Source organism: Dendropsophus ebraccatus, chromosome 4 (assembly GCF_027789765.1).
Source record: "Dendropsophus ebraccatus isolate aDenEbr1 chromosome 4, aDenEbr1.pat, whole genome shotgun sequence".
Lineage (NCBI taxonomy): Eukaryota > Metazoa > Chordata > Amphibia > Anura > Hylidae > Dendropsophus > Dendropsophus ebraccatus.
Window position 1 is genome coordinate 160,161,955 of NC_091457.1, and position 23,654 is coordinate 160,185,608.

At 43.8% G+C, this 23,654-nt stretch overlaps 1 protein-coding gene across 1 annotated transcript; it reads right to left on the reverse strand.

Moving 5' to 3' along the window:
- Positions 1-774: 774 nt before the first annotated feature.
- Positions 775-17,899, reverse strand: LOC138789369 (vomeronasal type-2 receptor 26-like). Its single transcript, XM_069967980.1, has 7 exons — positions 17,780-17,899; positions 16,668-17,441; positions 15,554-15,781; positions 10,909-11,067; positions 4,347-5,117; positions 2,160-2,480; positions 775-960 (listed from the first exon to the last, which is right to left on the reverse strand). Exons 1-7 carry the CDS (start codon positions 17,897-17,899, stop codon positions 775-777), a joined length of 2,559 nt encoding a protein of 852 aa, XP_069824081.1.
- Positions 17,900-23,654: the final 5,755 nt, after the last annotated feature.

Here is a 23,654-nt window from a genome sequence, read left to right on the forward strand (position 1 = left end):
AAGGTTACTAGACTGACCTGGGCTAGGGCATGACACCCCCTGACTACTTTAGCAGTTGGGGTTATTTTCCCTGTATCATGTGAATCACCACTTCTCCCCACCGCTGATTTGATTTTGAGTTTAAATTTGATTTTGAATTTGAGTTTGAATTTGAGTTTGAGTTTAAATTTGAGTTTGAATTTGAGTGGCTCAGTTAGCACTGTAATCTTGCAGAGCTATGGTCCTGGGTTCAAATACCACCAAGGACAACATCTGCAAGAAGTTTGTATGTTCTCTCCACGTGATCACCTGTTCACACTGCTGCGGTTTCAATAGCGGTGTACCCTGAGGCCCCGTAAATTGCGAGAAAAAGCTAGGGAGTGAATGTCTGCGGTGTGCTTTGAAAATTGAAATTAAACATAAAAAAAAGACCATAAAGTGGCCTTTACCGGCCTTTAGATGAGGCAGGCGTGGAACCTCCCAAAAATTAGGCCTGACACAGCATGGCAGTGAGGACACAGAGAACCATTAAAAGTGAGGTAGCAAGTGAGCCTCCCAACAATTATGCCAGACACAGCATGGCAGTGAGGACAGAGTTACCCAAGTAGAAGCTGTAGCAGATGAGCCTCCCACCAATTATGCCAGACACAGCATGGCGGTGAGAACAGAATGACCCAGGTAGAAGCAGTAGCCAGGTCAGCAAGGTACTCCCTTACCATCTTTCTGAAGGCCTCCCCCCTACTCTGTCTAGACTGGGGACGGGTGACATAGTATTGCTGGGGTGCCATGAAACTGTCAAAGGCCTTGGAGAGTGTTCCCCTGCCTCTTGACAAGCTCCTCCACTTTTTGGCCCACAAAACTACGTCCTCTGGCGCTAGTGGAGTTAGATGGGAAGTAACATTTCAGCATCTGCACCAGGGCCTGTTGATATTGATTCACTCTCATACTGCGTTCCTCGGCTGTAATGAGAGTGGAAAATATCTGCTTGTACCGAGGGTCGAGGTGGGTGAACACTCAGTAGACGGTGTTGTCAAAAGTTTATTTAACCCGAGTGTCAAAGGAAAGACCGCCTAACATAAAGTCAGCCATGTGCGACAGGGTCCCAACATGCAAGAATTCCCTCTCCTCAATAGGCTGACTCTCAATTTCCTCCTCCACCAATTCCTCCTCTTCAGGCCATACACGCTCAACAGCTAAGGATTGAGCATGGGTACCCTCTTCAGTCGTGGCAGCAGTCTGCTCCTCTTCCTACTCCTCTACTTTGTGCTGAGAAACAGACGTGAGGATGGGCTGGCTATCTAACGGCGGATGTTCTTCCCCCGTCTTCTAAAACAAAAGCAAAGTCTCAGACTTCAGGCTGAGCAGGGAGGTTTAAAGCAGACACAGCAGCGGGATGGTGAGGCTAATGATGGCAGCATCACCGCTGACCATCTGTGTTGACTCCTCAAAGGGGCCCAGTACCTGACAGATAGCAGACATCTACGACTACTCTGGCATCTGGCATTCCACAATTGCTTTGCGTTGCTGGTAAACCCTGGCTACCATCTGTAGGGTGGAATTCCACCATGTGGGCACGTGAACCACCCCAAAATTTAGCCTGACACAGCATGGTAGTGAGAACACAGGGAACCATTAAAACACAGGTAGCATATGAACCACCCAAAAACTTAGCCTGACACCACGGAGATACAATAGATGAACAGACAGTCCTACAAAATAGTCAAATTTGAATGTGACTATCAGTCGAATTGAAGTTGATTTGATTTGAAAATTGAAGTTAAAGATTTTAAAAAAGGCCATTTTCACTGTCTGTTCCTATGAACGGTGCCAGTGTCTGACAAGCTGACTGCTCCCTCCTCCCCCCTCCCTTAATAACTTGTCTTTTTAATTACTAGACTGACCAGTAGCTGACTACTGCTTTTGAAACAGCTAAAAAATAAAAGGACGGCAGAGAACACCCAGAAGTTGACATCCACAGATTGCCTGGTTCGAAATGGACAACACAAGGATGCTAAATTAGGATCCACCATTTTCACTGTCTGTTCCTTTAAACGGTGGCGTGTATCTTGGAGATACAATAGATGACTTGACAGTCCTGCAAAATAGCACTTGAATTGAAGTTGATTTGATTTGAAAATTGAAATTGAAGATTAAAAAAAAGACCATAAAGTGGCCATTACCAGCCTTAAGATGAGGCAGGCGTGGAACCTCCCAAAAATTAGGCCTGACACAGTGGAGGACCGAGGGGCAGCAACCGCCATGAGGTTCCTAAGAGCCTCTGTCTCTACCAGCCGATAGGGCAGCATCTCCAGGCTCAGCAGTTTGCCTATGTGCACATTTAGGGCTTCTGCCTGTTGGTGAGTGGCAGTGTATTTGCGCTTCCATTCAAAGCTCTGTTGTAGAGACAGTTGAATGCTGCGCTTGGACAGCTTGCTGGAGGGTGTGGAGCATAGTGGAGGTGAAGGGGTGGGTGTGGGTTGGAAGGCGCTCGTGCCTGGGGCCTGGGCAGGGGGAGTAAAAGAGCCAGCACATGACACAGCGGAAGGAGCAGAGGTGTGACCTGCAGTAACTGAATGGCCTTGGTTCCACTGTGTAGGGTGTTTAGCACTCATATTCTAACTTTTCCTGCATCATGTGACTCACCACTTCTCCCCAACACTGTTTTCAGTTTGAATTTGACTTTGAATTTGACTGTAGCAGTTGAGGTAACTTTCCCTGCATCATATGACTCACCACTTCTCCCCACCGCTGATTTGACTTTGAATTTGACTGTGGCAGTTGAGGTAACTTTCCCTGCATCATGTGACTCACCACTTCTCCCCACCGCTGATTTGAGTTTAAATTTGACTTTGAATTTGACTGTAGCAGTTGGGGTAACGTTCCCTGGTTGAAGTCAGTCAAATTGGGGAGGTTTAAAGGAACCACAGCAACACTAGGTTGAAGATGTGGGCCAGGCATGGTACATGCGTGAAGCTGTCGAGTTGCAGAGCTGCCACCAGGTTCCGCACATTCTCACACGCAACCAAACTCACTGCTATTTACTTAGGGTAATTAGCAGTGAGCTTGGATATGGCTGCACTAAGAAATAAAGAAATAAAAAAATATACTGGCCACACTAGTTTTTGGGGGCTTTCGAGGCGGGAGGCGCTCGTGCCTGGGGCCTGGGTGGGAGGGACTGACAGAGCCAGCACGTGACACAGGGAAAGGAGCCGGGGTGTGACTTGCAGTCACTAAATGGCCTTGGTTCCACTGAGTGGAGTGTTTAGCACTCATATGCCTGCGCATGCTGGTAGTGTTTAGGCTGGTAGTGGTGGCTCCCCTGCTGATCCTGGTGTGGCACAGGTTGCATACTACAGTCTGTCAGTCATCCGCTCTTTCTTTAAAGAACCTCTAGACTTCCGAACATCTTGGCCTGGCAACAGGAGTTTGACTCCGTGAAACAGTTACTGAATCTGATCTACTCGCTCTGCCCCTGCTTCTCCCTTTGCCCACCCCTCTTCCTCTTCCAACCGGAAGTCTGTGACTGAACGTGCCTCCCCTCAGAAGCAATGTCTTCACTAGGCTTATCCACCCAGCTCGGGTCAGTCACCTCATCCTCATCCACAAGCTCTTCCTCTAATTCTTAACTCTTCTCCCCACTTTGAGTTACATCCATGACAACAAACTCACTGTCTCACAACCGGGTCTCATCGTCATCATCAGACACCTCTTCAAACCCGGTGTGCAAGTCCCCACTCTTACCACCCACTGACTGCGTGAGCTGTATAGTTTGGGCATCGGGACAGATGGACTGCTCCGGTTGCTCAGACTCAGGGAAGGGTCCAATGGATTCTGCTGCACGGCCATTGCTTGACGTTGCGTCCATCCCATACACTCAATGATATTCACCGGCAAATTCCGCTGTCCGCCCAAAGAATTGACATGTCAATTCTTTGGGCGGACAGCGTGATTCGCTGGAGAATATCATTGAGTGTATGGCATGGGTGGAAGTTAAAGCCGAGGCCGCATGGCGGAATCCTCTTTAAGTCTCCACGTTGAATCCATAGCATGAACATACCCTTAGTGAGCGAATATTGCAACAGGTTATCAAGGCCAGAGGCAGAGTTAACCAATATTAAATGATGATTTTCATGATTTCTTTAGGGGTGACTACTTTTTTGTCCAATGAGTTTATATTGGTTGAGGCGGGAATATCCCTCTATCCATATACATATCCATATACAGTAACAGGAAAGGTGGAACAGAACATAATTAAAGAGTTATTTCCTAAATTCCTAAACATGTTAAATGTTATAATAAATGTCTATGGCATCATTTAAAAGTCATAAAAAACACTATTATCTTCTAATATACGGGGACTTTTTTACATTTAATTCAGGTCTAAATATTATAATGAAACATTTGGGAAAGAATATGAATCCTAATAGTCCAGCGCTGGAAGCTAAGATGGCGAATACCTGCACGGCGGTCATGTACCTGCCTCTAGTGCTGATATACGCCGGTATAAATGAGATCCATACACTACAGAACACCAACATGCTGAAGGTGATGTGATGAGCTTCATTGAATCTATCGGGCAACTTTTTAGCAAAGTAAGCCACAAGAAAACATAGAAGAGCGAGGAAGCTGTTATACCCGAGAGCGAGATAAAATATCACCTGGGAGCCGACATTACAATGTAATATAAGGATCCCGGGTTTAGACACTGAATCTCTATCAGGATATGGGGAATAGAAATGTATCCAGTATATACAGATACTAAATTCACCTATAAAGCAAAATACAATAAACACATGGGAAATTTTCCTAAAACATTTTCTTATTCTGTTATTAGGTTTAGTGACATTAAAGGCCATTAATACTGTGATGGTTTTTGTCAAAATAGAAGAAACAGCAACAACAAAAACTAAATTGAAGATAATATTCTGTAACAAACAAGTCAGCTTGGCCGGATTACCTATGAACAAAAGGGAACATAGAAAGCACAACATAAGGGAGATGAGGATGGTGTAACTGAGATTCCTGTTATTGTTCTTCACTATAGGCGTCTCTCTATATCTAATAAATATAACTAGAACAATAAATGAACAAACATATAATATAACAATAAGTGATGTGAACAATGTCCCAAGTAGATCCTGAAAGGATAAGAAATCAAGCGGTCTTTTCAGGCAACCAGAATTTCCTAAATTCGGCCATTCATCTTCTGGGCACTGTTCACATTTATCTGCATCTGAGGAGGGAAGACAAATAAAAGTGAAAAAACAATAATGAACTTATTAAACACAATGGTATTTGTAAATTGTCTCCTAAAACAGTAAATCATTGATAACTTTACGATTAAAAGTGAATCTCTTTTCCCTTAGACCTTTCAACTTAACAAATAGGAAAGGAACCCCTTCTAAACTCCACTGCCTTGTGTAATTTATTGAATACAGACAAGAAAAAAACTAAAAAAGAGATGGAGGGAACTAAGGGAAAATAGAATTACATTTAAATTGGTAGACATCCCTTAGTGTATTGTTAAGCGGACTTGCCGAATTTTTTGAGTTCTACGACATCCTTTGCATTTGACTCCCAGCGGCTGGAATGGTTGGATGCTGCCTCTTGGCAATGCAGGAGTTACATTGTTCACTGCTAGCCTTGATTGCTGCAGCTAAGCAGTGTTGTTTGATGAATACCTGCCTCTGCTTGTCCGGATCCTTGAGGATCAAGCTCCGGTCCAATAGGGATCCGGACCAGGCTTTTGATCCTCATAAATGAAAACAGAGCCAGTCCTTCCCTGCTGGCTACTAAGGTTCATATCCTGATCCCAGCTTCCCCTGTCTATTCCTGCTATCCCCGTTCCTAATTCCTCTGCTTGCTCGACTTGTTACCTGACCTCCCATCTGACCTTTGACTATCCGATTGTTATTTGATTTTGTACTGTGCTGTCCGTTTGGTTCTGACTTGGCTTGTTGACTCCCCTTTGTTGTGTTTGTTTGTCTGTCTCATTCTGTGTTACACTTATACAGTATAGGGAACATCTGCGTGGATTTCCGCGGCTGCCTAGGGCCGTTTGAGGGAAGTAGGTAGGGACAGTGGGTGGGTCAGACCTAGGGCCCACTGTCTGATCTCACCCCGACCTCCCTGTCCTGACGCCGCTCCACACTTCTTATGTGCTATCAGCAGAACAAATAGTGGGAATGAAGTAATAAGAATCCTCAGGGAATCCTACAGTTCTTACCTCCCAAAAGAATGTCCTCCGAAGATCTTTCCTTGAGACTTTTATGTATTCGGAGTAGACCATGAGGCTGCACTACAGATCTGTTCTATAGAAACTAAGGGTCCTATTAGACGGGCCGATAACTGCCTGATCAATAATGTAAACGAACTCATTTACTGAGTCTAATACACAGTTCAATAATCTTTTAGTGACTCCTAAACTGTATATACCTCTCCATGCTCCCGGTCCTTTCCTGCCCTCTGCTTCCTTCCCAGCGCTGGGGCTGCAGCTTCAAAGCCAATCACTGGTCTGAACCACTGTGGCTAGTGATTGGCTGAGCAGCCGGCTAGTTCAGACACCACTCTGAAGCTGCAGACAAGCAAGCAGAGGGAAGTAGACAACCAGGAGCGCGGAGAGGTAATGTATGAACAGTTTATTCAATCGTTAGCCTTTGGCCATGCATCGCTATTATATGTAGCAATGCGCGGTAGGAGGTCAATGATATTGGTGTCACATTTGAAGACACGTTCAGCCGATGATCGTTGTCATCAACTTATCATTGTCTCTATTAAACAGAAAGATAATAGGCCTGATTTGGTCGATTATCGTTCTGTGTAATAGGGCCCTAAAGTGTGCCCAGCTAGACATGCAGAAAGTCTTGGTAAGATGGACCCTCAGGAAGCATTTAAACTTCATTCCTTCTGATGAGTAGGAGGCTATTTTCTCTTTGATTTCATACAATATCCAATAGGTCCTTGTGTGTCTTAAATGCAACTTTCTTTTCCAAATTAGGTAGAAGACAGTGGCCCAAGTCTGAAGCAAAACAATTGATGCACCCTTGAGAGGTTCCATGTTGGGATAGACCATAGACCAAAGTCATAGACTAAAGAACCCGAAGCTTAATTATTGCTTTGAGGACCAGGCTCAAAATGACCCAGTGGACATCTTTCATTCTACCATAACATGTATGATGGAATCCCAAAAATATTATTTATAAAGATTTAAATTGGTGAAATCGTAAAAAAGAATGCAATAAGGTAACTTTTGGGGGGTTTCTGAGTCTACGTAATGCACTATATGGTAAAAGCAACATGATACCATTATTCTATAGGTCAGCCCGAACATGCAGATTTACAGAACAAAACACAATTACGCAATTACGGACAATTACGCACACTAGGGTATATAAAATGTTTATTTATTTATTTTTATATGTTTTATTTATATAATGTGAAAGGTTAATTTTTTTTATTGGGGGAGGGGCTTTGGGGTTTTTATAAAAACATTTTAACTTTTTTTTTTTACACATTTTAAGTCCCCCTGGGGGATTTTCACCTACAATCATTAGATTGCAGACACTGTACAATGCTATGCCATAGGCATAGCATTGATCTGGGTTATAGGCGTTCTGCTCATTGAGCTTGCCTGTGGCAGACTCAAAAAGCAGAAAGCCGATCGGACCTCAAGGAGGACCTCCAGCGGTCCGATACAGTGATCGGGACCCCCGCAGATACACTGCAGGGGTCCCAATCGGTAAGTGACAGGGGACTGCCCCTGTCACTTACACTTAAACACTGCGGTCTCCCCTATTGGTGACTATGCAGAGGGACTCCGAAAAACTTTTACATTCATATTTTTCATGTGATACTCAAATGTCCCCCTCTCTGGTAAAATATATGCTCACATCCGTCAGAGATACACTTTTGACTGGAATTGACCAACTCTTCTCTTCCCTTTCCTCATCAGTGAGAGTGATAACGGATAGGCCATTATTAGCGGAACTGAAATTGAGCGAGGTGATCAATGCCCATAATGCTGTATCAGAAACATGTAACCGTATGACAGAAGAATCCAATACCCTACGCAACAAAATTATGGCACTTGACGACTACAATCGGCGAAATAACATAAAACTGCGCAATATTCCGGAATCCATTACTATTGCTGAATTACCAACGTATGTACGGAATTTACTGAAACATGTACTGCCTAACTGTTTCCCTCGCGAGTTGGTCATTGATTGGGTAAGGAGAATCCCCAGACCTCTCCCCCTCCCTCCAACTGCAAACAGAGATGTTATCGCTAGAGTACATTACTTGCACGTGAAATCAGCGTTTATGACAGCGACGAGAAGAGAAGAAAAGATATAAGGACATTTCAGTGTACGCGGATCTGAGACGTTGAAACACCGGAGGTTTTCTAAAATTACTGGCTCACTCAGGAACGCTGGCATCCACTATAAATGGCTCTCCTCAGGGCGTCTGTTATTCCTACATCACCAAACCAAACATATTATCACTGAGCCAGAGGAGGGCCAGCGACTGATTGACTCCTGGTGTGGGTCCCTAAGCGACTGGACTATCTTCTAGCCCCCTTACTATAGGCCGAACTCTATACCCCCAGTCCATCTTGGCGTGCATGCTCTTGTAGCAGTTTTCACGCCGTTATTGAGCTTTAACCTGCTTCATAACATAACTTTTCCTATTGTATATTGGCTGCTATAGCAGTCCTTGTTTATGTTTCATGCGATGTGGTTTAGCATGTTAATTATTATACATTTCATTTCTTTCATCTGTGTCCATATGCAGCACTATTCATATTGTTCTTATTAGCACTATATAAGCTAAGAATTACATAAGGAACTACTTGGTTCATCTCCCTTTCTTATCCCGCCTTTTAAACTCTCATTACTACAATACTAGACTAGCACTGCATATGGACAATTAAACATTTTATGCTTTATAAGTTAAATGCGATATTGAAATGCTGTGTGTTGTTTGAACATAACCTTCTTCTCTTACTCCTCTGTATACTGTATTCCTTACATTTGCTTCATATACTGGCTGTAATAATATTTGAAAAACTTCAATAAAAACTTATTGAAACATTAACATCCCGCCACCCGTAGCATGCATTACTTGCTCGGCGCCGCAGCTGCATGTGAGGCTCACAGCTCCCATCGTTCCCCATCAGCCAATCGGGGCTGCCATGCACTGATTGGCTGATCGGGACCGACAGGAGCTAGGAGTCTTACATGCAGCCGCAGACCATTGGAGTTGAAACGTTGCTATCTGTGCCATGATGGAATAAAAGTTTTTTTTTCTTTTTCCATCTACATGCGTCTTTGTGAGATGCTGTTACCTTCTTTGGATTTGGACTCTGTTTGCCAGCAATGCATTCTGGGAATGGGCATTGTGTTTAAAAATTGCCTAATTATCAGCTTATCCTAAACAGTTTGTTGGGTCGAGGTGTTTCAACTACTTGAGCAATTCATAGAAAAAAATAACACAGAAACCTAGATTTTGCTGGGGAAACTCATGCTTGAAGTGAACTTTCCAGACAAAGCCAAGATACTCTCTTTTGCATTGTGCAGAGGAACGGGGTACATGTCACAACGATTCTCTCACCAATTCCATTAGAATATTTCCCAGCAGAGCAAGGCACACATAGATAGCAGCAGTATATTCTTTGGTTTAGATCTCTGCTATATCCAGGAGTACAAGTTTCAGCACATGAAGAGACATGTTCCTAGAATCAAAGTGATATTAAAAAGCTTATAAGAAGACATAGGCCATGCTCAGACACAGTAAAATAATACCAAAATACGGCAGTAATTTTGTATGAAAATAAAACAATATATAAACATGTGAAAAAGACAGGCCATTTCACGCATGCACGCTTCTTCAAGCCTAGTAGTACCACAAGGCCTGAGGAAGCTTGCATGCACGAAACGTCCCGCTGCCGTCTAACTTATATACTGAAAAAAAAAGACCGATTTTTTAATACATGGTGAGTGCTGCTGGCTATCTTTTGCTGTCAGTAATACGTCTGTTCATGTACCTGTTCATTCTCCTGTAAAAAAGTTTGTTGAAAGTCTACTAAGCCAATCAGCAAAATTGTATGCGTCACTGTTGCCCTGGCGATCCGAGCCAGCATGATATGTGACCCTGGCGTATAATAATGTTGGTTGGTGTAGACAGTGATAGCCTTTTCAGGGCACAACAGTGGGGTCGTCTGTGCTGAGCTGCTTTTGGCTGTTAGTGAGACAGGAGGAGGGGGCAAAGGTTTCTCAAGTTTATTTTAAAAAAAATAGTCTATGCTGCATGGCAATGCCCACAGCTGGGCTAATTGAAAAGGATCAGAGTTTTTGTCCAGTGTATGCAAAAAAAAAAAAAAGGGGGGGGGGGGGGTCCTTTGAATTTAACCACAACTGCACTGATTGTTAATAGTCGGAGGCCACTGACATTGTTTGGTCCACTGTATAGCCCAAAAGAAGGTTCTTGTTTAAATTCAACCCTAATTCCTCTCCTTTTTAACAGTTGGAGGCCAGGGATATTTTTAGCCTTGGAAGGGTTCTCATTTAAATTGAACCACAGTTCCGACCATTGTTAAGAGTCAATGGCCACAAACATAGTTTGGTTCTCTATTAATCAAAATAAGGGTTCTTTAAATTCAACCATAACTACACAAATTGTTAGTCAGAGTCAGAAGACAAGAATGGTTGCAGCCTTGTGGCAGCCTGTACATGACGATGTGGACAGTAGGGGGTTAACAGGGTAAGGAGCATTTACAGGGTAAGGCGTTAATGGCAAATCAGGAGGAGGGCTAGGACTAAGGAGACATGGAGGAGGGCAGGCAGCTAGGGGGCAAAGGGGAGAGCGGTAAGCTTTGGTTGTTAAATAGCCAGAAAGGGGAAGATTGTCCATTGGTCAATGTGCCAATACCTGGAATAAGCCTGCTTGCACTTTCTTGTAAATGTTCTGGCTAGGGGTGGTTGGATAAACTGCTTTGTTGCGAAAGTCGGTGGAGTATGTGGTCATGGATGGCAATGAGTGAGGAGGTTTTGGTGGTCCATTTGAGGGGTGGTGAACCCGCTCCTTTACCTGGCAAGAAAGTTGGGTCATGGTGTTGGTGATTACCACTTAGGTGGACTTCTACACAAAAGTTCCATAAGAACCAATTGTAGCAGTCCATGGTATATTTCTCAACCCTGAGCCAGCATGGTGCAACTTGGGATTTCTTCTATAATGCTGTATGGGTCATCCTTGACCTCCCAAGTATGTAAAATGTTTTGGATGCGTTTACATTGATGGTTATGGGAGTTTTAATACAGATGTTATATATATTTTGGAATGTTATTTATTCAATAAAGAAGCCACTCTGGCCATTATTTCCCATCGCTAAGCAGCGTCTGGTGTCATTATTAATGGGAAATGGGAGAGGGGGAAGAGAATGGAGAAAAGGGAAGGGGGAGGGTAGGTATTAGAACCCCTGCAATCTGCAATACTCCTGGTCATGCCAGAGATAGGCAATTGTTTTGATCAAAACATGAAAAAAGCCACAAAAATGGGATGTAGCAATGGTGCCACTGCTGGTGGTGATGGAGCTGCTGCTGTTTAAGGGAGCAGACATGGGAGTCCAATAAAAACACAAGTACACCAATGTTTTCAGCTTTTTAGCAATTTTCTGAGTATCAAACAGCATAAATACAGGCTTTATCACCTATTGTGCGCAAAGTCCATGATAACAGATGCAGTCCGAAGATGTGGGAAATTTGTGCCTGTTATACTAGAAAATAAAAGATCTACCTGTAGGGTGAGCAGGCAGCAGGGATTACAGCGTCACTTGATAGGCCAGCGAATGGTCACTCAAGACCAACTGGAAGCTTTAGTTGACCAAATTTGTCTTTTTTTCAGAGTGGCTGCCTCTACTTGGTCGTGCAATCCACCCATCCCACCCAGGTGGTGAGCATTTTGCCAGTAGTAGTTGGATCCTGCATGCCCAGAGCATAGGCTTATTATATGCCAAGGAGAGGCCAAAGTACAGTGTACGTCTGTCCCAGCACGAGGCCACCTTAACGTGATGGGATGGTTTACATTATTTGCAAACTAGTGGTAACTTGGGTAACTAAGAGCCTCATTATTTTTATCGAGACTGTTTTAGCAGTTGGGGGGGGGGGCTACTTTTAATGATTTTTATATCTGTATTTCGTCTGTATCCTACCATTAGTGGTGAGCTATTGCTGTTTTTGTGTGTTTGCAATTTCAGGTGATGGAACAATTGCTATTGCTCTTTGGCGACTCTGTTCCCATGCCCCTAGTGGTTCTTCCACCTGCCTGAGTTGAACACCTGCAATGCACCAACGCCCAACCACTTCTGGTAGAGTATGAGGACATGTATGAGTATGAGGGTAGTGGGTGCAGGACTGGCCCCTGATGTGTCAGACGATGATGAAACACAACTGCTAATTGATGACACATTCAGCTGTGTGAAAACCATTGTGTAGGGCAACATCGAGGAGTGGGCAGAAAATGACCTGAGGGGTGATGACTGAGTAGTAGACCCCACATGGACTGAAGGCCATGACAGTCTGGAGGAAGGTGTAGTGGTCAAGCGCCAGAAACAGGGCAGAAGGGGGAGCTCGGACAAAAGCCTAGCAGAGGGCCTGTGGCCAGTAGCAAATGCACCAAGGTCTAGGGCTGCCAATATTTGAAAGGAAATTGGGGGGAGCAACAGTCTGAGGAGGAGGTTGCCACCACAGTTTGGGGACCATTATTGCCTCGTAAGAGAGGGTGAGCATACCCGCAGTGTGGAACACCTCCCTCAGAACTCCACAAAATGCACCAACACCCACAGCAGATATTTCAACATATTTTATGTTGCTAAATGATGGCTATTCCCCATTTAATTTTTGGGTTTCCAAACTGGACACCTGGCTAGAGCTCACCTTCTATTTGTCAGTCCTGGTCCCTCATTAAGGGAACCTATGTGCAAATCTGCAGTGTTGGCTACTGCCTCCTCCTCAGCCTCTACCTTCTACAGCCACCTACTCCTCCTCCTTCTCCACCTGGAGGTCCGCATCCTCTTTTAATATTATTTATTAATTCAGTTAATTAAATTTTATTTATTTCTTAATTTCTTTCTTTTATATTTATTTTACCTTATTATTTTATATACTTTCCAGGCCCAATTTTGCAGGGCAATTTACTCCTTCCTACACCCATTTTACAGCCATTTTTGGCCCCCAAAGTTCATGTCCCTATTGACCTATCGGCAGGGCCATATTAACAGCTGCTTCTGCCCCCCGGCACTACACCTACCCTCATCTTCACTCACCAACTGATCAATATTTTGATATCTGATCAGTCTTAGGCCGCGTTCCCACATTTACTGTACATCACCACATGCAGCTGAAACCAGACCCTTATGTCCCCTTATCCTGGTAACAGCACATGACTACTAGGGAAGAAATGGGAGTGTGGTTTTGGCCACATGCATTTCTCTACATGTACAAATGTTATCTGAATCGCATCTTTTTCATGGTTTTTCCTGTTTAAAACATAAACAAATTTCCACATTGAATTAATGATTAGAGCAGTCTGCATATTGTCTGAGGGAATTCTCACCACAGGATTGGTAGTAAATAGCTCCAGGCCTCACATTTACCACCGCCATACCAGACTTGAACAATACCACCATACTGTGACTGGAAAACACCCCCATACCAGACCTGAACAATACCACCATACTGTGACTAGATAACACCATACCAGACCTTACCAATACCACCATACTGTGACTGGACAACACCCCCATACCAGACCTTACCAAGGCCACCATACTGTGACTGGGTAACACCGCCATACCAGACCTGAACCATACCACCATACTGTGACTAAATAACATCTAATGATGAGCGAATAGTGAAATATTTGAATATTCATACCAATATCTCCCAGATATTCGAACGTTCGATCGAATATTCAATCCCATTAAAGTCTAAGGGAACAAGTATTCGATTATTGAAAAACATCTATTTGACCACTTGGAGGTTCACCAAGTCCACAATGACACCTCAGGAAAAGGGAAGGGGGATTTGAACGCTTATTGAATATTTATCGAATATTCAGCGTACTATTCAATAATATTCAATACTATCAAATACCTTACTATTCGATCGAATATCTATTCGATCGAACAGTATTCGCTCATCGCTAATAACAACACCGTACTGTGACTGGATAACACCACCATACAGTGACTGGATAACACCGCCATACTGTGACTGGATAACACCATCATACCAGTCTCCCTCTCTATACTGTAAATTTACTGGCAAGTCAAAAATGGAGAAAAAAGTTCTTCTCTGGTGCTGCCCCCCTACAAGGTGCTGCCCTAGGCCCCGGACCACGAGTGCCTATTGGTAAATACTGCCCTGTCTATCGGTCGAACCTGAATACGAATGGGTCTGCTCATCACTAGTTGTAAATAATGAGCCTGTTCATTATTTATATGCCCTTACTCAATTATGCCTGTTTTTCTCTACTGTGTGTGCACTGATAGTCAATCCCTAATAGAAGTAAATAGAGCACATTATTACATTGAAAATTTGGCCATATTTTTGCTCAAAATTAAGGTTGTTTTTTGCCTTTATTTTATTGTGTGTAAGCATAGCCTTAAAGTGTGCACCTGTAACTTTTGGGGGATAAGCTGCTTTTAACATTTTTCCAATGGAAAAATGTTAAGGACACCTATACCGGCTATGAGCTGCCGTAGGTTTCTTTTTGTTCGCAGGGGCTTCGGTGCACATGGGATTTATGTAGAGGCATTGCGCCTATACATAAATTGTCAGAGCCTTAGCACTGTGGGAACATTTTTAAACCTGGTGCAAAAAAAAATGCCAGACTTAATAACTCCATCAACAGCTAAACAGACCCCAGGAAAGATCTTGGATTTAAGGTGGCTATCCTACCAGCAGTTTGGGCCAGTGGATTGTTGGTACAGATTCGCTTTAAAGTGTGTACCTGTAACTTTTGGGATAAGCTGCCATGTGTGTACATGAGCTGTAGCACTACTTCTGCACATTATATTGCTTGTATATCCCATCTAATTTCTCTATCATGTTTCAGTTGATTATAATTATTTGTTTGACAAATCTGTCTATCCCCAGGAGTCAGAAAAGAAGATGGCAGATGTGAGAAAGACTAAATGTCCTTTTACACCTTATACTTTTGTCGAAATTACCTAAAATCTGGAGAGCAGACAAGGTCCTACCTGTTCTGCTCTCCAATGCAGCACTTTCTCCCTCTGGTCATTTCAGAATATATTTTCAAGAGGAGGTAGGCTGGTGCATGCCATGTCTAATAGCTGTCCGATGACACGAGAACATCGGTAATGTTGAGTAGCTTTAGACCATAGCCTGCAACATGCACCCATCCCACTCTTGTCTCTGAAGTATATTATAAATCGGCCAGAGAGGAGTAAATGGAGGACTGGAGACCAGAAGAGGTAGGACTATTCTACTCTCCAGATAATCTTTTCAAAACAGTCAACCAAGATTTTCAAGCAAATGATATACATATACCATACCTTTCTATTCCTTTCTTCCCACTGAACGTAACCCTTTCTGATGACAAATCTGTCACTTCCATTGGCATTAGGGATGTATTCTCCCACAGGCTCCTTCGCGTAGGTTTTGTTTGGAAAAACAACAACATGTAATAATTCTAATCTGGTATCGGATATTCCCATTTCATCAAAAATAATATCATCCCCAGAAGGTGTTTGGAAATGTAGATTTCTTAAGAATTTGTTTAGCTGAAACAAATTAAATAAATCATTAGGCTACTCCAGGATCAGGTAAAAAAATAAACATGCTGCACAAGCATATAGCATTGCTTACCAGCTTGCTCCAGTTCTGAAACCACCAAACATCCATTAGTTTGGGGGTCTTAGTTCTGTATTTTGTCATTGTACTTCCTGTTTCATCAATTGCTCTGTCCTACATGTCCCAGAATGCATTGCTTTCCCTCAGCTCTTCATTACAGTCCTCCCTCCTTACCTACTCCCCTCCCTCAGCACTCCTGTGAATTGGATAATAAGTTTTCAACACAGAGGAGGGCATTTACAAAGGCTGTGTCCGGGGTGTTAGCCAAACCACGGCAAGGAGGGGAGGAGGCGAGGCCCCTTCGTAAATGTGGCCGGGGAAAGGGGGACCGAGCCTAATTTAAAACTGGCAAACTCATATGCTGGTTTTCATAAATGTCCCCCAGAAAGTTCAAAGCATTTGTTGTTCATTAGAAGTAACTGATGATGATGATAGAATTGAGCCTTCAGCTCTGTGTTCAGCACCATAAGCAACACATTAAACACATCACATACAGTAGCTGTGCATCACATGGAACATTCTCTGTTGTCATTGCAATTTCTGTGCAGATAACTTTTAAACCACAAAAGATATTATAAATCTGATTGCGGCAATACATTTCGGAGACATTTGCGGTCTCCATAGAAATGCTACATGACCAACTTCATTTTACCTATAGTTTCTAAAATAAAAGGTGACCTAAGACCTTTGACCTTGAACAAATAAAGATTACTTATGGAACTGGAGCAAAATTGGAATATCTTGATCCTTTGACACTTTGTCCTATGTTGTTGCAGGAGTCCTGTCTATATAGCTATATATATTTGCTTTACTCACCGGTTTTGGATAAATCCTTTGAATAAATGATCCAGGGTTTTTTCCTCTTTTATAATTTGCCATGTACATATTGTGCAGGGAGTGAGCAACAGCGTAAACTGCAAGGTAAACACTGTACGTGGTCCGAAGGTTCTCAACATCATGCATCGTGTTAGGAAGGTTAGCCAGTGTGAAGTTTTTCCCGCACCAGTAGATTTCACTGTAATACTTATCGGGTGGAACACAGTTAAAATATGAAAGCCATACATTTTCTAGGATCTTGTTCTTGGGGTAAAGCACAGGGTTGGCTCCTTGTAGCACTTCCTTTAAACCAATAATGTTGCCTCTCCGAGGAACAAAGAATAAAACTTCATCCAACATAAATGAATATCTGTCATCTAAGAGGCATTGATCGGACAGTATATCTTTTGTAAATATTAAATGTTTGGGGTTCCTTAACATTATTTTTAATACAAACTCACACGACTGAATTGGAATATTAAGAATAAGAACTCTTGAATTTGTCAAATTTAAAAACCTTTTATTTATTTCCACAACATTTTCAGGGATGATATAGGAGTATTCCACACAAATCCCATTTTTATAAACTTCCTCCATGAGATTTTCAGTGGCCTTCAGGAGATCATCTACATTAACAGTCACTATTCCAATCCACGTCCAGCCGAAGTACTTCAGTAACTTTACTATAGCTTTGTTCACAGTGTTCGGCCCATGTGCGGTGTAGTAGAAGAATGGAAAACTCAATTTGTTATTTAAACTTTCTCCGTAACTTATCTGATAAATACATGAAAAAAAAAATTATTAATCCCTTAAAGTGTACGTGTCCTTTCATAAGATAGTATTTTTTGTCAGTAGCACACACAGGTACTTAGTTGCTTAGTAGAGATGAGCGAGGACTATTCGATCAAGTACTGTAGGTATTCGATCGAATATTACACTATTAAAAATACTTGATTTCGATCAAGTATTGGATCAAAACCCCAGTAAAAATTTGATCCCCCCCCCCCCCACACACACACACACCTTCCCTGGCATTTTTTTTAACCAATAATTATGCAGGGGGTGTGGGACAGGCACTGGGAGCACACAGGCAGTGAAAAAAAATCACCTACATTCATTGGCTGGCTAAACCATATGACCTTGACAGTAGAAATGAGCGAACATGCTCGTCCGAGCTTGGCACTCGTTCGAGTTTTAGGGCACTCGGAGGAGCTTGTTACATGGGCAAGCATCTTGCGATACTCAAGGAAATGGCATCTTGCTCTCCCTGCATGTCTGGCGGCTTTTTCTCAGCCAGTTAACATGCAGGAGAGGCTTTGGGACCTCCTAGCATCACATGGGAACCCCTGCACATCGATAGCAGTGGTTGGCTGGCCAGATCAGATGACCTGGGCATATAAGAATCAGGTCCGGCGATGCTCGCTTCAGACGCACGCTGGATGAGCTTAGGGAAAGAGCTTCTGTCTGTCAGGGAGAGTGTTAGGGTGGGGAAAATAGTGTCTGTTAGGCAGGAAGTATCCACAAAGAACCCGATGGTCCTTCTAAGGGCTACAACTACATTTTTTTGGCCTCCTCTTGGCTGTTGGCTGAGACTTGTATTGCAGCTACACCTATCCTGGCTGCACAGTGTCCACTTCAATGGGTGCCCTAAAACATACAGCACCTGGTACCTGGTACACTCCATAGACTACACCAAAAGTCCACCCAGTACTCATTTATGCTGCAGCTTTTTGGCTTGCTGGGACCTGTAGTGCAGCTACACCTATCCTGGCCGCATACTGCAACAAACAAACAAAAAGAAAAAAAAAATAGGGGTATATATTCTTGGCTTGCCTAATACTGATGAGTGCTGTCTATTAGTTAACAAAGCATTTTAGCGGTACATTTTAGGCTCTTCCATTTTATTCACAACAGTCTAGTTAATACGTTTTTTGCTCTCAGCTATATTTACTCCAGTCTAGTGTATACGTGTTTGGTCTCCGATACATTCACTCCAGTCCAGTGAACAAGTGTGTGCTCTGCGGTACATCAACCACAGTCTAGTAAACACGTTTTTGCTATCGGTTTTATTCACCCCAGTCTAGTGAATCAGTGTGTCCTCTCAGTTACATATACTCCAGTCCAGTGAACAAGTGTGTGCTCTTCGGTACACCAAACGTAGTCTAGTGAATAGACAAAATGTTGAACCCCAGGGGTAAGGGTAAAGGACAAGGGTGTGGGCGTCTAAATGATGTAGTGGGCAAAGGCCGAGGTCCTGGATAACACAGTACCTGCTGATGAGGGAGCAGTGGAATGCCGCAGAGGTTCACTTCCTAGCTTCATCTCACAACTTACAGGGTCACATGGTACAAACACCACTTTTGAAACCACAACAGTGCAAACAGTTGATGACGTGGATAGCGTATAATGTGTCTAGTAATTTATTTATTTAGATCTGGCATACTCTCAGGAACTCTTTTCAGGACCCTTCCCAGAGTCACAAACCACTGCTCAGCAGCAACCTGAGCAGTTGCTCTGTCCCGATGCTCAAAATATCAAACTTTCGCAGTCTGTGGGAGATGAGTGGGGACTTGCAAGTAGTATGTCAAGAGGTGTCAGATGATGATGATGAGACACGGTTGTCAGACAGTGACGTTGTTGTCAGAGTAGTAAATCTGAGGTGGGAGCAGAGAGAGGAATCGGAGGAAGAGTTGGTGGATGATGAGGTGACTGACCCGAGCTGGGTTGGTAAGCCTAGTCAAGACAATGCTTCTGAGGGGGAGGCAGGTGAAAAGGTTGGAAGAGGCAGTGGGGTGGCCAGAGAGAGAAGCAGGGCCAGAGCAAGTACATCAGCTACTGTTTCACGGAGTGAAGCTCCCGTGCCGAGGCCTAGATGTTCTCAAGTAGGGACGACCAACGGACTGTGGTGTGCAACCTGTGCCACACCAGGATCAGCAGGGGATCCACCACTACCAGCTTAACCACTACCAGCATGCGCACGCATATGAGTGCTAAACACCCAACTCAGTGGAACCAAGGCCGTTCACCTCCTTTGGGTCACACCACTGCTCCTTCCTCTGTGTCACATGCTGGCTCTGCGAGTCAACCCCCCCCCCCCCCAGGACCCAGACACTAGTGCCTACCACCCTACAACCACCCCTTCACCTCCACAATCCTCCACACCCTCCACCAATGTGTCCCAGTTCAGCATTCAGCTGTCTTTATATCAGACCTTTAAGCGCAAGTACACTTCCACCCATCACATGCATAAGCCCTAAACGTCCACATCTCAAAACTGCTGTGCTGGAGATGCTGTCCTATCGGCTGGTAGAGACTGAGGCTTTCCGCAACCTCATGGCGGTGGCTGTCCCTCGGTACTTGTTCCTCAGCCGCCACTATTGTTCCCAATGTGTCGTCCCAGCGCTACACTGGCACATCATCCGTGCCCTGAACAATGCGTTTAGTGAGACGTTCCTCCTAGACACGTGGAACAGTACTGGCGGGCAGAGACACTATATCTCCCTGACAGCACATTGAGTTAACTTGGTGAAGGTTGAGACTGAGTCTGACCCTGGTTCCGCTCATGTGCTGCCCACACCGAGGATTGCAGGGCCTACCTCGGTCATGGTTTCTCAGGCTTATTATGCCTCTTCCTCCAACCCCTCCTCCTCTCAATTACCATCTGTGAGCAAGGCGCCTTCAGTCAGTAGCTCTAGGCGCAGCAGCACTGCCGTGGGTAAGCGACAACAGGCGGTGCTGAAACGGCTGAGCTTAGGTGACAAGAGGCACACCGCCCAGGAGCTATTACAGGGAATCATGGTGCAGACTGATCTTTGGCTTGTGCTGCTGAACCTCAAACCAGGCATGGTTGTGTGTGACAACGGGCGGAACCTGGTGGCTGCTCTGCAACTCGGCAGACTCACACATGTTTCATGCCTGGCCCACGATTTCAAACTTGTGGTTCAGCGGATCCTTTCAAGACCTACCCCAATTTGTCTGATTTGCTCACCAAGGTGCGACGCATTTGTGCACATTTCCGCAAGTCAACCACAGATGCTGCAACCTTCTGGGCAGTGCAACGGCGCTTACAACTGCCAGCTCACCGACTTTTGTGTTACGTGTTTATGGGATGGAATTCCATGTTACACATGTTAGCCAGGGTTTACCAGCACCGCAGAGTGATTGTAGACTGCCAGATGACAACTTGATAGCCAGACCACCTTCAGGTCTGTTTCTTGGAGGAGGGGGGGGGGAGGAGGATGAGAAGGAAATGGAGAGTCAGCCTATTGAGGAGAGGGAATTCTTGCGTGTTGGGACCGATTATTCGCTGTTCACCCTCCTGGACCCCCGGTACAAAGCAGAACTTTTTTCCACTCTCATTCCTGCAGAGGAAAGGAGTATGAGAGTGAATCAATATCAACAGGCCCTGGTGCACAAGCTGAAACTATCCTATCCTTCTGACACCGTTAGCGGCAGAGGACGTAATTCTGTGGGCCAACTAGCGGGGGAGAGGAGGGGAGCCGGCAGCTTGTCAATCACTGGCAGGGGAAAACTCTCTAAGGCCTTTGCCATTTTTATGGCACTCCAGCAAGACTATGTCACCCATTCCCAGTCTAAACAGAGTTGTTCAGAAAGATGGTGAGGGACTACCTAGCTGAACATGCCAACGTCCTGCGTGATCACTCTGCTCCATACAACTACTGAGTTGCAAAGTTGGACAAGTGGCCCGAACTGGCAGCTGGTGGCATCATCACTGATAAGCATACTCGCCTGTCAACTGAAAGAGCTGACAGGTCGACGCTTATTAAAATGAATAAAGCCTGGATTTCACCAGAATTCAACTCTCAACGGGGGGAAAGCAGCTCAAAATGAAGAGTCTTCAAGTATCCTCTCCTCCTCCTCCATCTCTTCTTACACAAACACTGAGCCAACAGGCAATTTTTCAGAGGGCCAACTGGTTCTCTTCAAACAATGTTTATGGAGGGCCACCTACAGGCCCTCTCTCCAATCAATTTTTTTTAGAAGGGTCAACTACAGACACTCAAAAACAATTTTTTAGTAGGGTCAACTACAATCTCATAGGTGACTCTGTTGTCACCGCCATGCTGTGTCTGGCTAAATTTTTGGGTGGTTCACCTGCAACCTCAGTCGAACTTGGTCAATCTGTTGTCACCGCCATGTTTTGTCTGGCTAGATTTTTGGGTAGTTTACCTGCTACCTCAGTTGAACTTGGTTAATATGTTGTCACCGCCATGCTGTGTCAAGTTGAATTTTTGGGTGGTTCACCTGCTACCTCATCTAACTTGGTAACTCTGTTGTCAACGCCATGCTTTGTCAGGCTGAATTTTTGGGTGGTTTACCTGCTACCTAATCTAACTTAGTTACTCTGTTGTCACCACCATGCTGTGTCAGGCTAAAATTTGGGGTGGTTTAGATGCTATCTCAATCTAACCAAGCCACTCTGGGGTTCATCGCCTTGCTGTAAACTGCAATCTCAGTCTTTAAAAGTCATCCTGGGATTTATCCCCATGCTGTAAACGGCAATCTCAATTAAACTATGTAATTTAGGGGTTCACCACCAAGGTTCGTTATTCGAAACGAGCACCCGAGCATTGGGAAAAATTAGTCTTGAATAACGAGCAACCGAGCATCAGAAAAAATTAGTCTCGAATAACGAGCATCCGAGCATTTTAGTACTCGCCCATCTCTACTTCACAGTAATCAAATTATTCGGAGAAGACGGGGTGTGCGCTACCACCAGTCTTGTCTCATGACAACTGTAAAGCATCCTGAAACCATTCATGTGTGGGGTTGCTTCTCAGGGAATCGGCTCTCTCACAGTCTTGCCTAAAAACACAGCCATGAATAAAGAGCAGTTTGACGATCAACAATGCCTTTTTCAGCATGATGGAGCACCTTGCCATAAAGCAAAGGTGATAACTAAATGGCTCAGGGAACAAAACATAGAGATTTTGGGTCGATGGCTTGGAAACTCCCCAGATCTTAATCCCATTGAAAACTTGGGGTCAATCATCAAGAGACGGGTGGACAAACAAAAACCAACAAATTCTGACAAAATGCAAGCATTGATTGTGCAAGAATGGACTGCTATCAGTCAGGATTTGGTCCAGAAGTTGATTGAGAACATGCCAGGGAGAATTGCAGTGGTCCTGAAAAAGAAGGGTCAACACTGCAAATATTGACTTGCTGCATTAACTCACTCTAACTGTCAGTATAAGCTTTCGTTACTCATAATATGATTGCAATTATATTTCTGTGTGTGATAAAAAACATCTGACAAACACACATAAAGACCAGAGGGCAGCAGATCATGGGAAAATATATTTGTGTCATTCTCAAAACTTTTGGCCATGACTGTAATATGCGGGTGGGTAAGGTTCATTTACTGTGGTGATTTATCTGCTTTTACTTATATTATTAATGTGTTCGCTAATAAACATATTTTACTAGCAATAAAAGTGTGATCAATTGCCGTGTATGTATTATAGGTCTTCAGGAGAACAGAGGGAAACTATACTAGGGAATAAGAAAGGGTAGGTGTGCAGTCGGAGCTACTCTTTACTAGAGGTGGATCCTGACCTTACACCCTGTAAGGAAGTTATAAGATATAAGAATATAAGTAATAAGATATTTTAACATGTGCGCAAATGACAAATTAACCCCTTAAGGACTGTGCTAACTTTCGTTTTTGCGTTTTAGTTTTTTCCTCCATGTGCTTAAAAGGCCATAGCACTTGCATTTTTACACCTACAGACCCACATGAGCTCTTATTTTTTGCGTCACTAATTGTACTTCGCAATGACAGCCTGAATTTTTCCATAAAATATGCTGTGAAACCAGAAAAAAATTATATGCGCAGTGAAATTGAAAAAAAAAAACGCAATTATTTTTCTTTGGGGGGGCTTCATTTTTACGCCGTGTGTCCTATGGAAAAACTTAGTTGTTATATATGTTCCTCAAGTCATTATGATTAAAACGATATATAAC